This window comes from Mastigoproctus giganteus, chromosome 5 (genome assembly GCF_048544385.1).
Source record: "Mastigoproctus giganteus isolate SK-2022 chromosome 5, ASM4854438v1, whole genome shotgun sequence".
NCBI lineage: Eukaryota > Metazoa > Arthropoda > Arachnida > Uropygi > Thelyphonidae > Mastigoproctus > Mastigoproctus giganteus.
The window spans coordinates 92815042-92841282 of NC_143579.1; the positions used below are offsets into that span (position 1 = coordinate 92815042).

The window sequence follows — 26241 nt, forward strand, 5'->3', positions numbered from 1 at the left end:
TTCTGTACAGCTAACTGAAAATTCTCATCTAACATTTTACAATTTTTAAGATGTAAACTCATTTCAAACCAAATTTTGTAGCTTTTTATATGTTGAGGAGAGTTTTCATGCAATTTTAAGCATTTGCTAAGATGTTTCCAATCACTCATTCCCTTCTTAGGTATATTACTCAAAGGATCAAATAGCGTACAACAGAAGCAAAGCAGTGTTTAAACTATCAGAGTACACTAACTACTGTTGTAAAATTGTTTCCCATTTTCCTATAATACATGGAATCCGTAAAACTATGTTTGCATATGTCTTTAAGAAAATTAAAATCATTTTTAATAGCTGATAGACCAATCTGTATAATATGATCTAAATCAGAACTAGATAAATTATCGAGCCATATGTCTATGTCATCATATATTTTTGTTAAATTTGTTTTGTGAGTGAAATCTATACAAGAATTAGAATTCAACGTATGGTATTGTTCAAGTGCACCCTTTACATAGTCAGTTTCACATTTACTATTATCACAACTTCTCGGTCATCTTCGTGGTCTCCTGATCTCTCAGTTACCATTTCTACATTCTCCATTGTGTTTTCTTCATTTCCATAATTAAAAGAGAACTGAGCATCACCAACCAACTGGGAAGTCAGTACTTTTAATATACTTTGATAACTTAGGTTGCTTTTGGATTTCTAATATCTTCTCCAGTCTTCTTTTATGATCCCAATAATTTCTTGGTTGACTAATTTCTTATTTACTAAACTAATTATTTAAAAATAATAAATAATGGCAAGCACCCAGGAGGCTCAGATTCATTATTGGTCAATGTCACCGTGATATCAAAACACTCATTATTAACAGGGGATTTATATTTGTGAAAGATTTTTTTAATATCTCGGAAAAATATTGCTTCTAGGATTACTTACTTGAGAATGCGGGTGCAACATGGTATACCAGACTGAAGCAAGATTGCAGGCAACTAGAGCAAGAAACAGTTCTAGTAGCAACTACCCTATACAATAGACTTTCTGGAAGAAATACTAAACCTCATAAGATAAGACACAGCTGCATTTTGGAGATTTCCGAGAAATACTGCGCTTGGCATACTCTATGACAGAGCACACCCACTCATTGGTTAATTTTTAGATGACAAATCAAACAGTCATATGGGGCCCCTCAAAATTTAGCACCCTGGGCAACCACCTGGTGCTCAGGCTGGTACTGATTGGAGGCACCAGTACACAACACTAGTAAGTATTTCTTACATGAAAGATGCTGTTATAGACTAAAGAACAAAGATTTATTCTTTTCTGATTTAAGCTTCTTTGGCTGTATGATTGCTTGATCATATCTCTCTTCCTCTTATTTCAGGTGAAAGTAAGCAATGCTCTTGTGCCAATCATATGAAGGATGGTCGGAAAGTTCTGAAAATAGAGTATAAAAGACATAGGTAAATTCTGTTTTTTTTGCAATGTACTCACCCCAAAGTTCAATATACTTGTTGTATTTAATCTGCAGTTTAATCCTTCAAAAAAACTTCTTCAGTCTTTAGCTCTTCATCATCTTTAAAATGGGTTCCCAGAGGGATAAGACTAGGTTTCTGAAAAATCATAGTTACTTGGGGACAGATCTAAACTGTATGGGCGTATGGTATGGTGTAATTGTTCAAATGAATTTTAGCATGTGTACAGGTATTGCCGTGGAGAAGCAAAATCCAATGACTTAACTCTCCTTGTCTTTTTTTCCAAATTGCAGCTTTTAACTTTGGCATAAGCTGGTGTAACAATTCCCTGTTACTGGTGTTTTAGATGCAAGGTAATCACAATTAACAACATTGCTTTTGTGTCCCAGAAAATCACTTCTCCAGCTGATAGCTGGGTTCAAAACTTTTGTTTTTTTTTTTAGGATTGCAGGTCCCTTGTACTTCCATCGCATGCTTTATAATTCAGATTCAGGATCATAAACACAGCCAAGTTTCATCACCAGATAAAAATAGCTAATCCAGATAAAAATATATCTGGATTAGCAAAAATTAATTTTAAATTCTCTTTTGATCACTCCACCCTCTGATATTTGTAAAAAATAGAAAGGTTTCTGGGAACCCACTTTGTGCAAACTTCGGACATTCTCAAATGTTAATGTATTACACTGGTCTGCACCAATGTTGATGTTTCCAAAATTCAGTGTTTCTGGGTGTACTTTTAGTGCTAATTCTAAAAATCCAAAGCATTTTTAACTATCATGTACAACTTTTTTACAAACAGTAAGACTGTTTTTTCTTAGATACGCATTACATGTATATGTAGTAGTAGTAGTGGCATGTGATGCAAGAAAGCAAGTGTATGAGCTTATGCAGCATCAGCCAAAAAAAAAAAAAAAAAAAAAAAAACACCATTCCCTCCAAATGTCTGTCCAGTTCCTCCTTAAATTTATTCAACCTATCAACTTTCACAATGACAGATGGAAGTTTGTTCCAGCAATTAACCACCCGCTGGCTAAAGGCAAATTTCCGCACATCTATTCTACATCTGTCCTTTCTTAATTTGAATTTATGCCCCCTTAGGTTCGTAATCTGAACAAGTGGAAGGATCCCATCAGAATTCAGCGTGCTCAACCCATTCAAGGCCTTATACACCTCAATCAGATCACTGCACAGGTGCCTAGTCTCTTCGTAAGAGGATCCCTTCATTAAGAGGATCCTCTCTTCGTAAGAGGATCCCTTCATTCCCCTCACCAATCTTGTTGCCCTTCTCTGTACACACTCAAGTAAATCTACATCCTTCCTAAAATAAGGCCTCCAGACCTGTACGCAGTACTCAAGGCGTGGCCTGACCATTGCCTTATACAGAGGGACAATCACCTTCTTTTCCCTGCTAGCAAAATTCCTATATATCATTGACAAAACCCCATGACCTGCCCTGGCAACTTGTCTGCATTGCTCAGAAAACTTCATATCTGACTGCACAATTACTCCCAGGTTTTTTTCATTTTCTACCACCTTAAGTGTAGTACCACACAGAGTTGGTACGTTTCTCTGGGGTTACTTCTACCCATATGCAGTACTTTGCATTTTTCAAGGTTAAACTTCAGTTGCCACTTCTTAGGCCATCTGCCCAAATTATCTAGATCCTGTTGCAGTAGCACACTGCCATTACTGTCATTAACAACCCTGCCAACCTTTGTATCATCTGCAAACTTCAACATTAAGCCTGATATACCTTCATCAATATCATTGATAAATATACAAAACAACAGTGGACCCAACACCGAACCCTGTGGGACTCCACAAATAACATTAGTCCACGAAGAGCAGCACCCATTGATTACCAACCTCTTGTCTTCTCCCACTTAACCATCCTTTTATCCCTTGTAAGGAAGTAGTTTGTAACATGCATACTACTTCCTTTGTAACTGACAGGACCAGACTTGCCCATATGTATTTAAAAATGTTGAGATCTGCAAGTAGCTATATAGACTTGCAAAGTGTTTCTCCCACATTAAAATGTTTTCTGGTGCAGTTGCGTTAACTAGTATCTGCCTCTAAAGTGATTTTCATATCCTGTGTCTTTGACAATGGCAACTCATGGCTGTGTGAACAATATATTTTGTGTGAAAAATATATTTTGTTGCATCTGTGGTAACTACGTTGTGGAAAAACAAAGGCAGTAGATAACATCATTTGTGAAAAAGCTGCATATTTTGTAATTAAATTAGGCAACCAAGATAAAAGTTGCCCCTCTCCCCAAAAGTGTACAGTATATATGTGCAAGGATTACAATTGTGAAAATGTGGCAAAAAAGAAAGCCATGGCATTTGACTTTCCCATGGTGTGGAGGGAACCTTGGAATAATATCAATGACTGCTACTTTTGTTCCATAAATGTAAGTTATAACACAAAGAACAAGCAGGGCATTGCATACAGCAACAATATTACTATAGCCATAAAGCCAGTACCATATGGACCTACCAGTACCACCTCTGCCAGTTGTTCTTGAACATACACAATCAAATCCTGAATCATTATTATTGTGTGATACAGAGCAAAACAGAAGACAGAATAAATAATGACAGGTTCAATGCTAATTGTAAAACACACATATATTAAATACATACAGTATAAAAGCTTTCGGTTATTATGGTAACCTTCATCAGTCAAACTGACAATTAAAGAGTGTGGAACATGAGGGCGCATGTACTGCCGGTCATGTATATGAAACTGCGTGATGCAATGGTTAATTGTTTGATGTTGAAGCCTGTGGCTGCGATATATGTGAACATTGCCAACGTTTGTCATTCATCAAAATGGTTGCTTCAATAATAGGGTGGACACGACATCCACTGCCTTTTGTTGACTGAGGTATTAGAGCATGTGAAGTTCAATGACTCCAACCAGGCATGTTGCCGGTAGTGGCGGGACCTATCTACAATCATGACATCGCCGTGCGAGTCAATGTCATGGCGGGTTGACCAGAAGTGTTCGGCAATGGCCGAGTGCTCTACATACACGAGGCGGATGGCTCTTTCGTGTTCTGAAAGACGTTTGGCAAGCTGTCTCTCAGTTTCCATGATGTAACAGCTAGAGATGCGGTAGACTAAACCACTTTGTAGTAAGGTGGGAACCAGTGTTTTCACTTTAGAGGCGAGGGATCGCAACTTTCTGCCTGGGAGCAGTATACGCACCACTTTATCTCATGTGATTTTACGATCCTAGTAACCTGTTGTGATAGGTTTGGGTAGTATGGAATAAAGGCGCTCATGGTTGAGTCAATACCTTGGATGTTTCTGTTGGTCACTACATGGTCATGTGTCTATAGGTCACACCTGTCAAGGGTACTGGTGTGTCCCACCAGTATTCTTTCCACAGATAATGTGTATAAAGCACAAACTACCCTTTTTGTAGTTCATCAGATACATTATGTGAGTTTGTGTGAGGCTGTCCAGACCTTTTTTTTTTTATCAGCTAAGACATACCATTATAAATCTCATGGTGTACCTATGTAGAAAGCAATACTTTAGAAATCAGCACAAATCGCATAATGTAACTTGCAAACTTTCGATGTGAGATGGGTGGATAGATGCCACATCAGTAACTTTTTTACGCACACAACTGCAGCCCTCCCGAAGCCCAGTGTGATGGATGTTATTCAAAGATAAAAGACCATAGTGATACTTTGATGAAGCACACGTGGTAAACTTCTGAAACAGTACACAATATTTGTGCAGAAGTTCCTGAATGCTTCTAGTCATACAATGTATAACATTGGCTAGTCTGAACAGTTTCTCTTTGGGTTATATATTTTTTTAATGGTCCTGCTAATCAAAACACTTATCTGGAGATGTTGCAGACATGGCTAATGTCTCTAATGGAATGTGGTCATATTGAATAAAACTTGATTCCAAAAAAATGATAAGACATTGCAATTTAACTTAAGGATGCACAAGTATTTCAGTGAGGCCTTTCCAAATTGGTATACAGGATGAGGATCGGATGTGTTGCTATCACCATCACAACGGCCTCCAAGAATTCCAAATTTCTCCAAGTGTGAAAATTCATTAAGGACAAAGCTACGTACAAGTTAGAGCAAACGCATCATATTAGTATGCAGCTAAACTCTGAATTAGCAAAAATATGCTAAGGCAGCATCGTTTAAGTTATATCTCATATTGTGAATACCTTCATAACGGGTTGCCATGATATTGCACTACTTCGAATAAGTAATGCTTTACCAAAGGAGAAGACTGTTGTTACTTATTCTCAGCGGATACCACCATCCAGACGGCACCAGGACTATTTGGCCCTTCTTCAGTGGGTGAGTAGGTACCCTAGTGATGCAATGATGACAAAACAGTTATGAAGTATAACTCCACAATATGAGAGATGCCTGATGTTATTTGTTATTTGGTTTTTTTTTTTTTTTTTTAGGAGCATTAGCAACTAAGGCCATATTGCTCCGGGATATGCGGTGGTCATTCCCTTGACTTTTCCGCATCCTCCGTATTTGGTGGTGACGGGCTTGAACCCCGGTCTAATCAAGAAGCGTGTGCTACGCACTGCTACTCCTTCCCACCTGGCTACGGAGGCGCCTGAGAGAGATGCCTGATGGTGTATAATATAAGCCCTTAACGTATTTCAGGACAAAGCTACCTAAAAAATACATCACATGAACAAATTTTAAGATGCTGTAAACAATTGATTCCACTTGTAATCCCCCAAATGCTCATGGAAATGTTACGTACAAAATAGAAGAAAATTCATTCTTTAGTCATTCTAATTAGGCAATAAAAACAAAATGACAGTATGCAAATAGAAATGGAGTATGCCTAATGTTGAATTAATCATAGTGTAAATTGCAATAAAGTTATTTACTTTATTTCCAAGAGTACAATTATATTATTTTTGCATTAATTATACTGAATACTTCATATAAGGAGATGATAAGATATCATGAATTCCTACATCACAACCTCATAATGCTTACCTTAAGAGTAAAACACTTGGACAGAACAATTAAAAATAGCAAGTATATTGTCCTTGAGAATAGCTTTTTATTGAAATACGATTATGGGATTAATAAAGTATAAAAAACTCAACTTGTAGGACATTAATAAAATGAATATCTCAACATCAGAATATTGCTACTTTCCCTTAAGGTAGATAAGTCTTTGTAGCCAACATTACACAGGGAACATTTTCATTATAAACACACTGCAATTATTGTTGAAATTTAAAAAAAATATTTTTACATTTTGATTTTTTATGAAAAATAATTAAAAAATAATTATAAAAGAGAAAGGCATACCAATAGCAAATACTGTATCCCTGTCTAGGTTGGCTGCTTCCCTGGGATCATAGAGAAAGGATGCTTTTACTCTGTTTTGAATAAATTGTGATGTTTGTGGTGTGGCTAATTTTTTCAGCTGCCTTGCTAATGATGTTTCCTCCATAATCAGATCTAAATACCCAAATCAGAGTGAATTCAATTAAAAATTTAACTTATAAAATATTTATATTCACTTAATATCTTTATTTTATTATTCATAATTTTTTTAGAATAAAAACAATTATTCTATGTACAGAATTACTATGTCTAAGTACAGAAAATACTATGTACAGAATTGTATAAACAGTACAGAATTGTCTATACAATTCTGAACTGTTTATACAATTTGAACAGTACAGAATTGTCTATACAATTCTGTACTGTTCAAATAATTAATGCAAATTTGAATTAAAACAAACTTGCATATTTAATATATATCATTTATAAATAGACATAAACCTAACTAGAAAAAAAAAAAAAAAAAAACATTAAAAATTGTCTTACCAGCATCTAATAATTATGTTGATGATGGTGAAAAATCATAATGGTATTTTAATCTTAAAGCCTGCTACAAAAAAAAAACAAGAGAGATAATGAATGACCCTGTTTGTGGTACAGACCTACCAAGTTTTTTGGTTTTTCAGGAAGTTTTATTTTCTTCTAGATTTTTTGTTTCTATTTTATTTATTTATTTTTAAATACATATAAGCAATATGTTTTATTTATCAATGTGGATTTCAGAAAATGTGGCTGTGCAGCTTTTACCAATCAGGTATTCAGTATACGGTTTTTGTATCTCTTATTTTAGACAGCAATAGTGTCATGAGATTTTGTGCAATTTGTTTGCTTATAAATGGTTTACTCAACTAATTAGTTGTTTTTAAAAAAATTTTTGGAAATGTGTATCTTACCTGACGATTGGTTTCTGTTATGTGAATATTACTATAATAATTAATGATAAACACCAGCCAAGAAATTAAACTGAAAATTTACTATAAAATAAAATAAAATAATATACAGTAAAATGTAACGAAAATAAAATAATATACAATAAAGATTAAAATATAGTTACAACATAGTTAAAAGCAGTAAAATTATCTAAAATAAACTGGGTTAAAAGCGATAAAACAATGAAACTTTCGGAGAATGCCGTCTCCTTCTTCAACAGCATACTACTAGTGCTAAGACACACCCTTAGGGTGGGGACCCACTGTAGTAACCCTGAAGAAAAGGAAATGGAAATTTGCAGAGTCACGGCAGACCTCAGGAAATGTGGATACCCCCAGAGGGTCTTGGACAAATATATTTATAGGGCTGAGTCCAATCGTAGGGAGTCGCCTGCCCCTGTGGCTACTGCATACATTCCTTACTATCCGGGCCTTTCAGAACGCATTGTACGGGCACTGCGGGAGTGTCAGACCCGCTGTGTGCAACTTCCGGGTCGGAGGTTGCACACAGTGATATCTCAAGTTAAAGATCCCATAGCCCAGGACCATACTAGCAATGTGGTCTACGAGATTAAGTGCTCGGATTGTGAGGTGTGTTATGTGGGGGTACGGGGCGACGTTTAAAGGACCGTCTGGGGGAACACACTACCACTATCAAGACTGCTAACTATGCGAGGTCTGCTGTGGCAGAGCATTTCTGGGAAAAGCAGCATCGGATCTCCCCTGAAGATGCGGTCATTACTGACCGCGCCCATGGATTTTGGTAACGCAAGTGGCTCGAGAGCTTGCGAATCGGTTCATCCAGTCACAATACTATTAATAGGGACAGGGGGACCTGTTTACACCCCGTTTGAGGCAATTGTCCTCAGAAGGGATGACTGGTTCTGTTTGACACGCTCCCGAGCCACTTCCGTTTCCGATACACATGGAGAATGTAGATCATATGTCTGATGACTACGTGCATGAGTGCCATGGACCTGCTACCTAAGGATGTGTCTTAGCACTAGTAGTATGCTGTTGAAGAAGGAGACGGCAGTCTCCGAAAGCTCCAGGTTTCATTGTTTTATCGCTTTTAACCCATTTTATTTTAGATAATTTTACTGCTTTTAACTATATTTTAACTATATTGTAACTATATTTTAATCTTTATTGTATTTTATTTTATTTTCATTACATTTTACTGTATATTATTTTATTTTATTTTATAGTAAATTTTCAGTTTAATTTCTTGGCTGGTGTTTATCATTAATTATTATAGTATGGAATTTCTCAGCCCCATAGGCCTGTTTGAAGATATGTGAATATTTTTTCCAACATGTATCAGGTGCAGGAAAAAATAAATCCTTCCATTTCATATGGTAGAGAAAGTATATTCTAAAAATAAACAAACTTGTGAATCCATCTTGTTTTTAAGCATTTGATTGATATATATTATGTAAAGTTACACTATTACAATTAAACAGAAACTCTTGCTCATCTAATGTGCATGTTTCTAATTCTTTTTGGAATTCATTATCAGGTCTATAAAAATAGGGAAAAATCAGACCTAAAATCAAAGATCGCTTAAGTGAGAAATAATAAGAAAGATCAAATGCACATTCTGACTAAATATCAATTGTTAAATATAAATATATATATATATATATATATAAAAGCTTGCACACCCTCATACAACTTCACAAGTTTGTGAGGTGTTTACAACTGTGGTTTTTTCACATCATGCTTGGGTTCAAATGCCATCTTAATAAAAAGAACTTGTATGGAATTTTTTTTTCTCCCAAACCACATCCAAGTTAGCCAGGCTGAGGGAGCTGAAACACCAAGGGAGGGAGCAAAATCACCACTGGATCATTTTTCGCCCATTACAAAATTTTGTATATTTAAAATTTAAGTAATAACTTAAAGGTATATATAAAAATACTTCAGATTAATGTTTATGTGCATGCGGTCACAAATAATTAGAGTACTGAATGTAAACTGGTTCTGTCCGATATGGAGTATGTTAAAACATTTTGTGCCATTATGGCGTAAACATAAAATAATGGATTGTTTTAAAAAAAAAACGGTTAGCCTGACAACTTTTTATTCAATATTTTTAAAATGCATTTTTTTATTGTCTGACAGGGGAATGCGTTATAATACAACTTAATTTTAGAGGTCGGAAGTAAAATACAATAAATATTCTCGTCGATGCCAAACCATTTAGAAAATATAACAGAAATTTTTTTTTAATAAAGTCCGTCAGTTTTTAGCGTTTTCCTTCTTTTCTTGCTATTAATGTGTAGGCGGACCTCACTTTACTACAATAAAAAAATTTCTACTACATTTTCTCTCTTGTCGGGGTCGAAAACAATATTTACCATAGGACGATACGTGGTTAAGCCAATATTAGCAATAAAAAATAAACTGTCCACTATAAGATCAACAATAAATAAATTTCCTGTTTATACTCCGGGGCGACCAAACGGTCAGAGGAGTTTACAAGATACACAGAATACAAGAAACAGCACCGTATTCAGCAAAGAATACGGTGCTGTTTCAGCAGTGACGGGCTTGAACGCCGGTCACTCAAGGCACGTGTACTTATGGACCCGCGCGCCTGACCACTAGGCTACGGCGGCCTTATGTCCCTGCAATACTGACAACATTCTTGGGGAGCTATATCGAAAACGCTGATGGCAGTAAGATTAAAAATCAAATTCCAGCACTGCATGATAATAAAAAAGTGTCTGACATTTTTATTAAACCTAAAATTAATAAAACAATGAAAGTTTGACAAAGCATTTTTTCTTTACATATATTGAATCAACATTAACTGCAGTTTATATTTACACAATTATAAACTCCAGGTCACTCCACTCAAATAATCATGTATTCATTATATATTTTCTCCCGGCTAATTGCCACAGATTATTATTTTCTGTTTCAATAACTGATCATTCAACTTCCAAAAAACACAATACAAATTACTTACAAACCTCAAAAATATTTCAAAACGGCAACACTACAAAACATATACAGCACAACATATAGCAACGAAAAACTCAATTGCCTTTAAGCAGCACGTGTAGTAAGACTCTGCAACTCAACACCAGAGGGACAGATCCCGCCACGTAGGCAAGGCAATTCCTATATAGAAAAAATTATTTTAAACTAAAATTTTGTAGAAGACGTGATGCCTTCGAGATAGATCCCTTTAACATAACGAACGTTCTGCCCCACGCAAAGTGTAAAAGATGCCAAATCTTCAATAATGCAAGGAACTTTTAAGGCAAGAAAATCCTAAAACCAGGATTTAAAACAACAAATGCTGCTGCTTATTACATGACAAAAGACAAACCTTTTTTACCACTGAGGCTGACGACTGAAGGTAGTGCCCTCCAAATTAAAGTGAATCGTGGGTTTTACAGCTTACATGCCAGATTCTTCAAAAAAAATCTATTATTTTTAACAAAGAGTTTTCCAATGAAGATTAAAGCGCTGGATCGCATTAGTTGGCGCATTTTAAAAGAGTACTGGGGACTATTCAGTCAGAAAATGGGAATGAACAAATAATGCAATATCCAAAAAGCTGTTTAGTGTAGGAAGCATCTATATACACTGTGTTACCACTTTATTAGGTACATCCCCACTCTGCACACAAATGGTTTGTCCCACAACGTTACAAGTCACATGACCAAAGTTGTGCATATAATTTAAATGCAGCAGGTCGACCTTTCTAGTATCAGTTAAGCATACAAACCAGTAGCTACCATGTAGGCAGGCAAGGCAATTACCTCTGGGCCCTTTAGGGGCCACGCGTCTTGGCTGTCTCCTCTTTTTTGGAATTTTCATTAATTAAGTAGGGGCCCGAACATGTTCTTTGCCTCCAGGCCAGAAAAAGGGTAGCTATGAGGGAAAGGAGTAATCTAATGGACTTCGAACGTGGCATGGTAGTAGTGCAAGACATGCTGAACAAAGAATCTCTGAAACGGCAGCTCTCCTAAACTTTTCACGCACCACAGTTTCAAGAGTGTATCGAGAATGGTGCAACGAACAGAAAACATCCTCTCAATGGAACTACTGTGGGAAAAAATCGCTTGTTGATGAGAAAGGTTAGAGAAGGATGGCTAGAATTGTGCAAGCAAACAGACGGGCCACAATATCGCACATCACGTCAGAATGCAACCATGGTGCTCAGAACAAAACATCACAACGGAACACTAGTCGCACTTTGTCGCGAATGGGCTACAACAGCCCACGGTCACATTGCGTACCTTTGTTATCAATGAAGAACAAGAGAGCACGCCTCCTGTGGGCACAGCAACAACAGGACTGGACTATCGAGGATTGGAAAACAGTTGCTTGGTCTGACGAGTCGACGTTCCTGGTGCATCATGTTGATGGAAGGCTCAGAATTTGGTGAAAAATCATGAATCTATGGACTTGTCATGTCTGACGACTATTGAGCAAGGTGGTGAGGGCTGTGTTATGATGTGGGGAATGTTTTCTTGGCACACATTGGGTCCATTGATACCCATATTTTCACTTCTGAATGCCACATCGTATCTACACATCGTTTTTGACCAAGTGACACACTCATGTCTGCATGGTACTCCATTCCAACACAACGTTTTCAGCATCTAGTTCAATCCATGCCTAGAGGAATTCAGGCTGTTTTGAAGGCTAGAGGAGGCTCAACACACTAGGTAGATGAACCTCATAAACCGGCAGCACAGTGTATAAGTGTATGAAATAGCGTGTAGCTTGTACTCTTCGATAGATTTGCTTTTCACTGGACGAAAAACCGAACAGCCAGAAAAAAATCTGATCGAAATTTCTCATGTCAACACGGTAATTGAAACCGACACTTGTTCCATACTTAGAGAACTTAAAGCTGTTGCAATGCATTTGAAGTGAAACTTCTTTAGGTGCATCCGAGGTTTTCAATGGGAGTAACTTTGGTCCGTGGATTGACAAAAATCGCCACGAAATTGCAACACTAGGCAATGACAAATCAGTACCCCTACAACTCGGCCACGGTTTAACTCGCACGCCTGTCGCGTTTACGTTTTAAATCGCTATATCTCATCTTCTCAGCATGTCCGATTTTTAAAATTTAAAACACAAAACATTTCTTTCGTCATTCGCTACTATATTTCGTAAAAAAATTTATAATTCAATAGTGAGAGTTTTTTTTTTTTGGCCGATTCTCTAAGGCTAATGTTAATAGTTTACTAAATCAAGAATAAAATTACAGATCTGTTCATGCAATTATTTACGAATAAAATAAGTTAATATTAGGGAGTCAGTGAAGAGCAAGTACAGTAAAATTTACTAGACAACCGCGAGGTGTACAAGGCTTTTAATGGTTTCAGCAGGCTTGGTACTGATGGAATACTTACGCTTGTTCAGATTAAGAAACTAAGGGAGACATAGATTCAAATTAAGGAAAGAGAGTTGAAGAATAGATGTGTGTGTTGTCTTTAGCCAGCAGTTAGTTGATTGCTGGAACACATTTCCCTCTGTTGTTGCGGAAATTGATAGCTTAAACAAATTTAAGGCTGAATTAGACAAACATTTGGATGGGTTAAATGGGAAGGTTTTTTTTTTTGGGGGGGGGGGGCTGATCCTCTATAAGCTTGCTTTCTTTCATCATATGCCTAACTAATGTTAATACAAACAATTTTATTTAATCAAGAATAAAATTACAGATCTGTTCATGCAATCATCATCGTTACTAATATTAGGGAATCCGGGAATAGTAATAGTAATAATAATAGAGGCATGTGATGCAGGAAAGCAAGCGTAAGAGCTTGTGTAGCATCAGAAAAGGGTTTTTTTTTTTTTTTTTTTTTTTGGGCTTGCATCATATGCCTCTACTAATGCTAATCAGACAAAACAAAAAAAAATTCACACAACCATTCCCTCTGAACGTTTGTCCCAATTCCTCCTTGAATTTATTTAAGATATTAGCTTCCATAACGACAGATGGAAGTTTCTTTCAGCAAGTAACCACCCGCTGGCTAAAGGAATTGGACAAACTTTTAGAGGGAATGGTTTTAGAGCTGCTGCAATTTGTAGAACTTAAACCACTCTTGGAAAGAGGATCCCTTCATTCCCATCAACAATTTTGTTGCCGTTTTCTGTGCACGCTCAAGCAACTCCACATCCTTCATAAAATGAGACCTTCAGATCTGTATGGAGTACTCAAGGCATGGCCTGACCATTGCCTTATACTAAGGGATAAACACCACCTTTTCCCTGCTATAAAAATTCCTGTATTTCATTGAAAAAGCCCCATGACCTGCTCTTGCAGCCTGTCAGTATTGCTCAGAAAACTTCGCATTTGACTATACTATTACTCCAAGGTCATTTTCATTTTCTACCACCATAAGTGTAGAACCATAAGTATAGTACACAGTTGGCATGTTTTTATGGAGTTACTTCTACCCAAAAGCAGTACTTTGCATGTGTCAATGTTAAACTACAGTCGGCACTTCACAGCCCATCTGTCCAAATTTTTTAGACGCTGTTGCAGCATCACACAGCCACTACTGTCGTTAACATCCCTGCCAACCTTTGTATCACCTGCAAACTTCGACACTAAGCCTAATATACCTTTATCAATACCGTTGATAAATATAGAAAATAACAGTGGCCCCAACACCGAACCCTGTGGGACTCCACTAATACTTTAGTTCACGAAGAGCAGCGTCCGTTGATAACCATCCTCTGTCTTCTCCCACTCACCCACCCTTTTATCCACTGTAACAACTTACCCTTAATACCATTCTGCTCCAATTTGTACAGTAGTCTTCCATGTGCAGTGTCAAAAGCTTTCCTGAAATCCAAGTATATGATATCAAAATTATTTTTTGCATTCAGTTCCTTTGTAGCCACATCATAATATCCTATCGAATTTGTCAGACAAGACTTTCCCTTAACAAACCCATGCTGTGTCTGAATTATTGCTGCAGCCTTGACTAGATGATCCTGGAATACATCTTTAACCAGCAACTCCATTATTTTATCCGGAACAGAAGTTAAACTAACAGGTCTGTAATTACTTTTGTCACAATTTAATCCTTATTTTTGTTTTGCGGTTACATTTTCACATCTCTAGTCCATGGGTATCTCCCCTGAGTTCCAGGAAGCTCTCATAATTATCGCTAAGGGTTTGCTTACTTTCTTTCTTGCCTCCGTTAATAAAACTCGTTAGATCCCATCTACCCCAGGTGCCTTTCTTACGTTTAACTTCAACAATTTCTCTTCCATTTTGCTCTCAGTTATTACAAATTCATAAAGCACCCTGTTACAATTTTATAAACTCTGCAATTTTCCTTCCTTATTAACTCCTCGTGTGTGAACGTAGCTGCAAAATACTCCTTCAGTTTGTTTGCTATTTGAACAGGATCATCCACAGTCGATCCATCGATATCAAGTGGACCAATCTGATTCATTCCTTCCTTTTAGAGTTTATATAAGTAAAGAAATCCTTGCTGTTTTTCTTTGCATCCATTCCCAAAAAAATTTCATAATTTGCCTTCGCTTCCCTAATCTCCTTTGTGACTTAATTTGTGAAGAGCAAGTGGAATGAAATTTATATCGCTTGGATTTTATAGACGAGTTGCAGAAACATGCCCAATTTTCTCCTTCGGAGTGCATTTAATCCAGATTATTTCGTTTTCAGAATGAGAACTGAAAAGATCTTCATATGTGAATATCTGTCACCCACATTTTTATATGATCACTGTCGTTCTACCGGATAAAAGAACTAGGTTGGAATCTTGTCAATCCTATGAGGAAATTTTATGAATTTTTTATCAAAAATTGGCTCGATAAGTGAATCTCAGGTGACGGTTGCATTGCATTTTTAGATCACTGACACTCGGGTTTTTCTTCAAGCAATCATGTATCATGACCACAAAGTACAAGAAATTTATAGAATACATAGAAACCTGAAAGTTGCTTATGCACTTAAAACTCAGATATATACACATAAACACAATATGCTCACTGGAGGGAGCAAAACTGATTACGCCATACACACTCCCCTGTTGCATTAACAATAGCTATATCATGGAGTGCTGAAAGAAGACTTCAACTCTGGCCCCATTTAATCTCAAGCAGCCGCTGACAGTTGCTAGGCAAAAACCATGAGTTTTCAGACAAACGAGACTTTGCACCATTTCGTCTTAATAAATAAATATTCTTGAGACAACTAAAGCGAAAAATGTTTATGTATTCATGACGATTGTATATATTTGTATATATATTGCATTGAAGACTAAAAATTTTGTTGTTACTGTTAAAAACTGACAGTGCATTTTCATGACAGCGTGTGCTCGATCCATAATCCTATTTATGCTTGACCAACCACGCAAACCATGCGACCAAGGCAAGTCTAAAAAGAAAAAATAAATCGAGTGAAGTGTTCCGAAGTCGTTTCTGTTATAGTGTAGGGCCCCTGCTGGACAGTGTTTAATGTGAAAACGAGATTCCCGGGCAGGTTTCCAACACTAAAATGAGGAACCAGAAAGACTGGGATTTATATGAGGTAAAGCAGTTCATTCAAGACAAAATCTTGTGTTCTTAGATTTACTCTGAGAGGTAAAGAGCAAACTGCAACATCAAGAGACGTTGTGTTTTTTCACCCAGAGGTACCTCTTAGATAAGGGGGCCCCAGGGTGACCGCAATTAATAGTTCTTTTAAACAACTTATATGAATACAATCAAATGTGTATATTAGCGAGAATAGCCAAGAAATGGTGGTAAACAAATATAACAAAGTTTATTGTGTACATCTTTAAAAAGTCTTTGTTGACAATCAGTTAATTGATTACACAAGTATTAAAATAACTCACTACTCTTCATCAATTAACAAATGTGGGTTACATGTGTAGCATTCAGATTGTGTTCTTCGTGTATCCTTAGAATACAATCATTCCTGGATCTCAGAGGAAACATAAGGCTTCAAGCTATTATAGTGTTTGGGCGTTTGTGTGCGGTTGGCTAGTGAACTTAATAGTGGCTGTGATAAGACATTTAATGATGAGTAATATAACTAATAGCTCCTGGCATTTAAACATAGTAAAATAGATACTTATCAGTATGTATACTTATGAGGAGGAATGTGAGCATGAGACAGTTATAGAACGAGATAGAATCCATTGTGCGATTGGTTATGTTAATTTGTCTTAATAAACTTATCAGAACAACTTCTGGATAGCTTCAAGGATTCGGGTACCCAGTTATCTTCCTTTAAAAATGCTGTTATCGACATCTCTTTCTTCCTCTGTCTTGCTTCGGTATAATCTTCAACGACTTCCGATTTTCGTGGGACTATTGCTCTCACGACTATGGGAAGATTCTCTCTTCATAGTAGCCTCAAGGATCTCCATCCGATCTCTGCATGTCAAACTACATCTGTCTAAACTCAAGTCATCACCATCCTACCTCCTTTCCCTTTTCTCCTTTTAGTATAAATAGGTCCCCCTTTTAGGAATAGGGAAAATGGTATTGGCTAAAAGACCGATTTAGTGGGGGAAAGGAAAACCATTGGTTTTTTGTAATCGATGTGTGACGCAAAATAAAATGGAATTACAGAGAGGTGAAAGAAGAGCTTTGGCACTGCATGGGGTGCAACTGTAGACTGTCCAGCGTTACTTATCAGTTCCAAAAGTCTATGAATTCTCATCAATTACCAGACTACATTTAATAGCAGTTTCTAGTTCATATTGCACCCATAAATGTGTTTTCTAATCGGCATTACTCTGATATCTAAGCTGAGAATCACAGCCTTTCTCACCGTTTACATGAAACAAATTTCCGCGATGTTCGTTCTTCGCGATCGAGTGTCGGTCTCTTGCTGAGAATTGACCTGAGACAAATCAGTGGGACAGCATCTAGATTGTCGCCCACCCATTGTGGCATCAAGACGGAGCAGTTGAAAATAGCTCGTACGCACGGAGTAGCAGTCGCTCTCAGCATATATCAGTGGCAAAAAATATAGGGTGTATTGGAGTGGATACCGCCTTTCTAAACTGGCTACAGAGTTAAAAATGTTTACATTTTTAATAGAAGAATGAAAATAGTACATGGAGACTCTAGTATCGATTGACGGATTTAAAACTCAAACTTCAGACGAGGGCAAACGTGCGTACACACGTAAATCCAACTGTGGCCAGAAATATTTCGCGTGAAAATCCACTTTGCCATTGACAAGATCCCAATAGTCATAATGGCAGATATATATTTCATAGATTTCTCATCACGCAATAGTTTAGTTAAGTTTTCTGCTAGGAGTTTATAGTTTCTATCTTTCAGACAACGGGAAATGAAATATCCCAAATTTATATATTTGATACAATGACGATTTTGATCAAGGATCAAAATCGTCAAGGATGGCCTCAGGCAAAAAAAAAATTCAAACAACTTAATTGTTCATAACCAGTTGACAGTTATGAAATCATATTCGAGAGATTCTTGAACAGTGCCGCATTATAACATATGTGACACTGTTCAAGAATGATCTCGAATTGTCAATATAGCGAAAATGGCGACGCACTGTAAGTTAAGAGAAAAAAAGCACTGTAAGTTATTAGAAAATTCATATAACTGCACTGAAACCTGTCGCTCATACCCATAAAATACGGATACTACTTCGGATTATCGAGGCCTTGGACTGCGTTCACCACCATACTAATGGATGTGGCATTGCTTCCGTTACCTCCAGGTAAATTTTTATTAACCCACTTTTTTACCCTCCTAGAAAACTCTTAATCTGGGATCTTCACATATGCGTTTATTTTAGACTTTGGATGTTTATTTATAACATATCGCAACGTTTTTCACCCGTTTCCTTTGTTCGCCACCATATTGTTTTCTTAGACACTACACGTTTTCGGAGTCGGAAATTAGAAGCCTTCTGGAAACCAGGGATATTTCTGGAGAAAAATGTTCTACTGCAATTACCTTTAGCCTTATATGACCACACTATGAAATTTAACAATAAAAAAGCTTTGTCCTTCATCAGCATTTCATCTCATTTGAGGATTTTCATAGGTTATTAAAAGCCATATTGTGCAAGTAAACCTAAAGCTTTTGCTGCACCATCAAGGCCTGGTGATATCCAGAACGGGACTCTAGGTCTGCCAAATCCATACTCACCAGATGTCAGCAGTTGGGTTATAAAAGAATAAGGGAAGAACTGAGTGGGGCAGTTCCCTCTGAATCACAGCCTTTTAAAATGCACTGCTTGTTTGATGTTTGTGGAACAATCAGGTACGGGCATGATATTGCCAAAGGGAATGTCTCTGTGTATGCGCGATGTAAGTAGTCTGAGGAAATCAAGAGACAAAGCATTGTTATCGGCCTAGATGAGAGCTTGAAGGACAGGGTGGATGCCCTCGAAGGATCTAAATCAGTTCTCAGGTGCTCACATCAACGCCACAGCTTGCACTTGATCATCATTGCAAACAGCGGCAAACCGCAAGGCAGAATGCGCTGGTCTCACAGGAATTAGAAGTTGTTGGCCACCCTATTGTCAGGGAAACGGGGAAGATATTGTGCAAAAAAGGATAGGTGGAACAGGACCAGGGGTTTCCACAATCTCCGCGTAGTATACATTGTGGGTGTGGAACAGAACACTGTCAATGCCAGAGGTTTAAAAGTGTACGGGTTTGTATATGTGTACTGTCGTGTACCGTTGTTCCTCTGGTCATTTACCCGCTGGGCCCCTAATGGGTTCCAACGTTGTCCACACTCTACCCCGTGGAGGCAGCCCAGGCACAGCAGTATTACAGTTATTTACTCTTGCAAGTCCTGTCACCTAATTTCCTGATATTTCAGTGGCTAGGACCTAAAAAAAAACAAGGAATAGGAGAGCGGTTGAATTACTTAGCAAGCACAGGTCACAGTTGAAAAAAAGCAGTGAATTAGGATTGAATTAGAAAGTGTCTACAGTTCTGCCCAGATACGATAGGAGGGAGTATATGATGTGAGCCTTGTCGATCAATCTGGCCCTGGAAAGATTGTGCATGACTGAAGAGGTAGAATTTTTTTCAGCCTAGTCTGTAATTGTTCACAGGAGAGACTCCTTCTACAGGGAGGGAATATATTTAAATAGAAAGGGTGCAAGAATATTTGCTGATGCTATCGAGGCAGTGTGAGGTGGGAATGGAGAACTGCTAGCTTGGGGAGAGGATACAAGGACTAATAGATTAACAGTAGCCACTGGCAGAGGTGAAAGGGATTCTTGCACTGCTTCCATTGGTATGAGCAGCACTCTGGAAAAGAAGATACAGTGTCTTTCAGAGACTGCTGGGGGGTGATTGCGGTACAAGTAAACACATAGACTCATACACTTGCTTTCTTGCATCACCAGCCAAAAAAAAAATCACACCATTTCCTCCAAAAAAAAAAAAAAACAAATTACATATTTGGGCTACCCGTAAATGACTACATTAACCCGTATTCGTGTCAGTAAATTGCGTGTGTTCCCTGGTCGATTTGCCTGTTTTGCTGAACGAAAAAAACCCAGTTTCTGAACCCGGGCCTTTTCCATCCGGTGTGGGGAGGACGGTGACGATATCACTGTGCTACACACGCCGACACCATTCCTTCCAAATTCTTTTCCAGTTCCTCCTTAAATTTATTCAACCTATCAACTTCCACAACGACAGATGGAAGTTTTTCCAGCAATTAACCACCCGCTGGCAAAAGGCAAACTTCCGCACATCTATTGTACATCTGTCCGTTCTTAATTTGAATTTATTCCCCCTTAGGTTCGTAATCTGCATAAGTGGAAGGATCCCATCAGAATTCAGCGTGCTCAACCCATTCAAGGCCTTATACACCTCAATCAGATCACCGCTCAGATGCTTAGTCTCCAGCCACTGCAATCTGCAGAACATAAGCCTCTCTTGGTAAGAGGATCCCTTCATTCCCCTTACCAATCTTGCTGCCCTTCTCTGTACACGCTCAAGCAAACCTACATCCTACCGAAAATGAGGCCTCCTGACTTGTACGCAGTACTCAAGGCGTGGCCTAACCATTGCCTTGTACAGAGGGACAATGACCTTCTTCACCCTGCTAGCAAAATTCTTATGTATCATTGACAAAGACCCATGACCTGCCATGGCAGCCTGTCTGCATTGCTCAGAAAACTTCATATCTGACTGCACAATTACTCCGGGTCTTTTTCATTTTCTAACACCTTAAGTGTAGTACGACACAGTTGGTACGTTTTCTTGGGGTCTTTCTACCCTTATGCAGTACTTTGCATTTGTGAATGTTAAATTTCAGTTGCCACTTCTCAGCCCATCTGCCCAAATTATCTAGATCCTGTTGCAGTAGCACACTGCCATTACTGTCATTAACAACCCTGTCAACCTTTGTATCATCCGCAAACTTCGACATTAACCTGATATACCTTCATCAATATCATTGAGAAATATACAAAACAACAGTGTACCCAACACCGAACCCTGTGGGACTCCACTAATAACATTAGTCCACAAAGAGCAACACCCATTGTTTACCACCCTCTGTCTTCTCCCACTTAACCATCCTTTTATCCATTGTAGCAACTTACCCTTAATACCATTCTGCTCCAATTTGTATAATAGTCTTCCATGCGCAACAGTGTCAAAAACTTTCCTGAAATCCAAATTTATGATATCAAAATTATTTTTTTCATCCGTCTACTTTGTAACCACATCATAATAACTAATCAAATTTGTCAGACAAGACTTTCGTTTAACAAACCCAAGCTATGTCTGAATTATTGCTGCAGTCTTGTCTAGATGATCCTGCAATGCATCTTTAACCAGCGACTCCATTATTTTACCCGGAACAGAAGTTAAACTAACTGGTCTGTAATTACTCGTGTCACCGTTCGATCCCCCTTTGTGAATTGGGGATACATTTGCACATCTCCAGTCCGTGGGAACCTCTCCTGGGTCCAATGATGCTCTCATAATTATGGCTAAGGGTTTGCTTATTTGCTTTGCCGTCTCCTTTAATATAACTGGATAGATCCCATCCACCGCAGGTGATTTTCCTAAGTTTAACTTCAACAATTTCTCCTCCATTTTGCTCTCAGTTATTACAAAACCATTAAGAATCCTGCTACAATTTAATAACCTTCTGCCATTTTCAAAACTTAATAATTCCTCAGGTGTGAATGTAGACACAAAATACTCATTAAGTTTGTTTGCTATCTGAGCAATCAAGTGGACCAATCAGGTTCATCCCCTTCCTTTTAGAGTTTATATAAGTAAAGAAATCCTTGCTGTTTTTCTTAGCATCTTTCGCCAAGGATTTCACATTTGTGTATACTTGCGTATACACCATTGCCAGGAGTTGGTAAGTAAATTTGCTGAATTTGAGGTATTGCTCAAAACATCAAAGCCAGATATTGTTAGGACATCAGAGACGTGATGTCAAACAGATGTAAGGAATGCAGAAATGGAATTTGGGGAGTACATTATTATTATTATTATTTTAGCGTTGCCCATAATTAAATACATTAACCCGTATTTTTGTCTGTAAATTGCGTATGTTCTATAGTTGATTTCCTGACGAAAAAACCGCAGTTACTTGGGAGAAAAATCTTGCTATCTACGCCTGAGACCAACTAACTCAGCCACGGAGTGAAAAAAGCCCATTAAGATTCCTCGGGTCATCGAAGGGATTCGAACCCAGGCCTTTCCACCCGGTGTGGGGACCACGGTGACGATACCACTGTGCTACCGGCGCAGACAATTTGGAGAGTACAATGTGTACAGAAAGGATAAACAGGATAGGAAGGGAGGACGGGTTATACTATCAGAAACACATTAAAGCCAGTCGACATCGCGGGACAGTGCAATGTGGAGTCAGTTTGGTATGACGTAATCATTGGGAAACCAAATTTCAGAGTAGCAGTGTGTTATAGGCCTAATGACTCTGATTAGTATAACAAGGAACTGTAGAGGGAAATAGAGTGGGCAAGTAAATCAGCAAGCCTCATAATGGGAGGATTTTAATTTCCCACATATTGACTGTAATTTTTGGTTTGGTCACTGACACATTAGCAAGGCTTTTGTGGATTTATTGGATGATTGTTTTCTACATCAAAATGTTCGGGAGGCAACTTCTGGGAGTAATTATTTTGATCTCATTATCAGTAGTGATTCTTCATGCATTAAGAATCTGCAGATAAAGGAACAAGTAGGTGGCAGTGATCACAGTTTGGTGAAGTGGGATTTACTCAAAGTGGTAACAACCATGAAGGGTAAAGGGAAGGGTTTTTGCTTTCGTAAAGGCAACTACGGCGGTCTGAGACAGTATTTAAATTCTATACGGTGGGACCAACTGATGTTGTTACCAACAGCAAATTCAAAATAGGAAGCATTCAAAGAATTTATCTTGAAAGCTACTAGGCTTTACATACCAACTAATAAATAATGTTGAAGGTTTAGGCCTAAATGGATGTCAGAGGAACTAATGAGACATATGGCAGGGAAATAAAATGCATGGGATACATTAAAATTAATGGGTTAAATGGAAGCCTATGATACTTGGGAAACTTGATTGGGAAACAGCAACCCCAGAGCAACGTATCAACTCTGGGGTACTACACTGACAGTGGTAGAGAATGAAAGGACTCTGGGGGTGGTTGTGCAAGCAGATATGAAGTTTTCTGAGCAATGCAGAAGGGCTACAAGAGTAGCTCATGGGGTATTGTCGATGATATATAGGAATTTTTCTAGCAGGGATAAGGAGGTGATTATTCCTTTCTATAAGGCAATGGTCAGGCCACACCTAGAGTACTGTATACAGGTCTGGAGGCCACATTTCAAGAAGGATGTAGAGATGCTGGAACGAGTACAGAGAAGGGCAACAAGATTGGTGAATGGAACAAAGGGTTGCTCTTACGAAGAAAGGCTTCAGTTTTGCAAATTACAGTGTCTGGAGACTAGGCACCAGCGATGTGATCTGACAGAGGTGTATAAAGCCTTGAATGGTTTGAGCATGTTCAATGCTGATGGGATTCTTCCTCTTGCTCGGAATAATCACCTGAGAGGGCATAAATTCAAATTGAGGAAAGACAGATGTAGGATAGACATGAGGAATTTTCCTTTAGCCAGCGGGTTGTTGGTTGGTGGAACAGACTTCCATCCCTTGTCGTGGAGGTTCATAGCCTGAATAAGTTTAAGGCTCAGCTGAACAGGTATTTCGAACGAACAGAGGGGTGAAGTGGAAGTGGTTTTTTTTTATTTATTTATTTATTTTTGGCTGATTCTGCATAAGCTTGCTTTCTTGCATCAGAATGCCTCTACTAGTGCTAATACATATTAACGGGTCTGTAACCAAGTCACAAAGCAGATTAGGCAGGCAAAGTATGATTATGAGAAATCTTTGACAAAGAATGCAAAGCAAATCAGCATAGAATTCTTTACCTCTGTAAACTCTAGAAGGAAAGGGATGAATTGGATTGGTCCATTGGATACTGATGGTTCAACTGTTGATGATCCTGCTCAGGTGGCTAACAAACTAAAAGAATATTTTGCCTCTACATTCACATATGAGGAGTTATTAAGGGAGGGGAATGCCAGAGGTGAGCTAAACTCTGGCAGTGAGCTAGTTGATTTTGTAATAACTGAGAGGAAATTGGAGGAGAAACTGTTGAAGATAAACATAAAAAAGGCACCTGGGGTGGATCGGATCTATCAAGTTATATTAAAGGAGGCAGAAAAGTAAGCAAGCAATCCGTTAGCCATAATTATGAGAGCTTCATTGGACTCAGGGGAGGTACCCACAGACTGGAGACGTACAAATGTAACCCCAATTCACAAAGGTGGATCAAAGGCTGACACAAGTAATTATAGACCTGTGAGTTTAACTTCTCTTCCAGGAAAATTAATGTCATCACTGGTTAAAGAAGCACTGCAGGATCATCTTGACAAAATTCAGGTATAGCCCAGACACAGCATGGTTTTGTTATGGGAAGGTCTTGCCTGACCAATTTAATTGGATACTATGATGTAGTTACAAAAGAATTGGATGAAGGGAATAACTTTGATATTATATATTTGGATATTAGAAAGGCTTTTAATACTGTTGCACATGGAAGCTTGCTGCACAAATTGGAGCAGTGTGCCATTGGTGGCAAATTGTTGCTATGGATAAAGCGACGGTGAGTGGCAGAAAACAGAGAGTGGTAATTAATGGACACTGCTCATCGTGGACTAATGTTATTAGTGTAATCCCTCAGGGTTCAGTGTTGAGTCCATTGTTGTTTTCTGTATTTATAAATGATATTGATGATGGTTTATCAAGCTTTATGTCCAAGGTTGCAGACGATATGAAGGTTGGCAAGGTTGTTGTGGACACTAATGACAATACGCTGCTGAAAGAGGTACTAGAAAAGTTGAGCAGATGGGCTGAGAGGTGGCAAATGAAGTTTAACATTGACAAATGTAAAGTACTACATATTGGAAGCTGGAATCCCAGAATAACACATGAACTCTGTGGTACTACCCTGACAGTATTAGAGAACAAAAAGGACCTCGGGGTAATTGTGCAGGCAGATATGAAGTTCTCTGAGCAGTGCAGACGGTTTGCAAAAATAGCTTATTGTGATATACAGGAATATACAGGAATGATATAAATAGCTTAGTCAATGATATACAGGAATGTTTCTCGAAGGGATAAGGAAGTGATTATTCCCTTGTAGAAGGGCAATGATCAGGCCACACCTTGAGTACTGTATACAGGGCTATAGGCCTAATTTTAAGAAGGATATAGATATGATGGAACGAGTACAGAGAAGTATAACAAGATAAGTGAATGAAACAAAGGGTTGCTCTTACGAAGAAAGGCTTAAATTTAGTTTGATTTAGACTAGCACCTGCGCGGTGATCTGATTGAGGTGTATAAAGCCTTGAATGGTTGAACTTGGTTGAACCAACCAAGAAATATTGTTCAAGGTTCAGGCCTAAATGGTTGTCAGATGAACTAATGAGACATATGGCAGAGAAGAAAAATGCATGGGATACATACAAATTAATGGGTGACGTGGAAGCCTATGATAGATATAAGTTGGTCTGTAACCAAGTCACAAAGGAGATTAGGCAGGCAAAGGCAGATTATGAGAAATCCTTGGCAAAGGATGCAAAGAAAAACAGAAAAGAGTTCTTTATCTATTTAAACTCAAGAAGGAAAGGGATGAATCAGATTGGTCCACTGGATGTTGATGGTTCAACAGTTGAGGATCCAGCTCAGGTGGCTAACAATCTAAACGAGTATTTTGCATCTACATTCACACATGAGGAGTTATTCAGGAAGGGGAATGTCGTAGGTGAAGTAAACATTGGCAGTGAGCTAGATGATTTTCTAATAACTGAGAGGAAAGTGGAGGAGAAATTGTTGAGGATAAACATAAAAAAGGCACCCGGGGTGGATGGGATCTATCCAGTTATATTAAAGGAGGCAGCAAAGGAAGTAAGCAAAC

At 38.1% G+C, this 26241-nt stretch overlaps 1 protein-coding gene across 1 annotated transcript in view; it reads right to left on the reverse strand.

The window, feature by feature from the left end:
- Positions 1-10791, reverse strand: part of l(2)k09022 (HEAT repeat containing 1 homolog l(2)k09022) — a 447482-nt gene extending 436691 nt beyond the window's left edge. Inside the window, exons 1-2 of the mRNA XM_090374601.1 lie at positions 10739-10791; positions 6793-6945 (exon numbers count right to left, since the gene is read on the reverse strand). Coding sequence (XP_090230727.1) covers positions 6793-6937 — 145 coding nt within the window. The 5' untranslated portion in view covers positions 6938-6945; positions 10739-10791. The remainder of the gene's footprint in view (positions 1-6792; positions 6946-10738) is intronic.
- Between the last annotated feature and the right edge of the window lie 15450 nt (positions 10792-26241).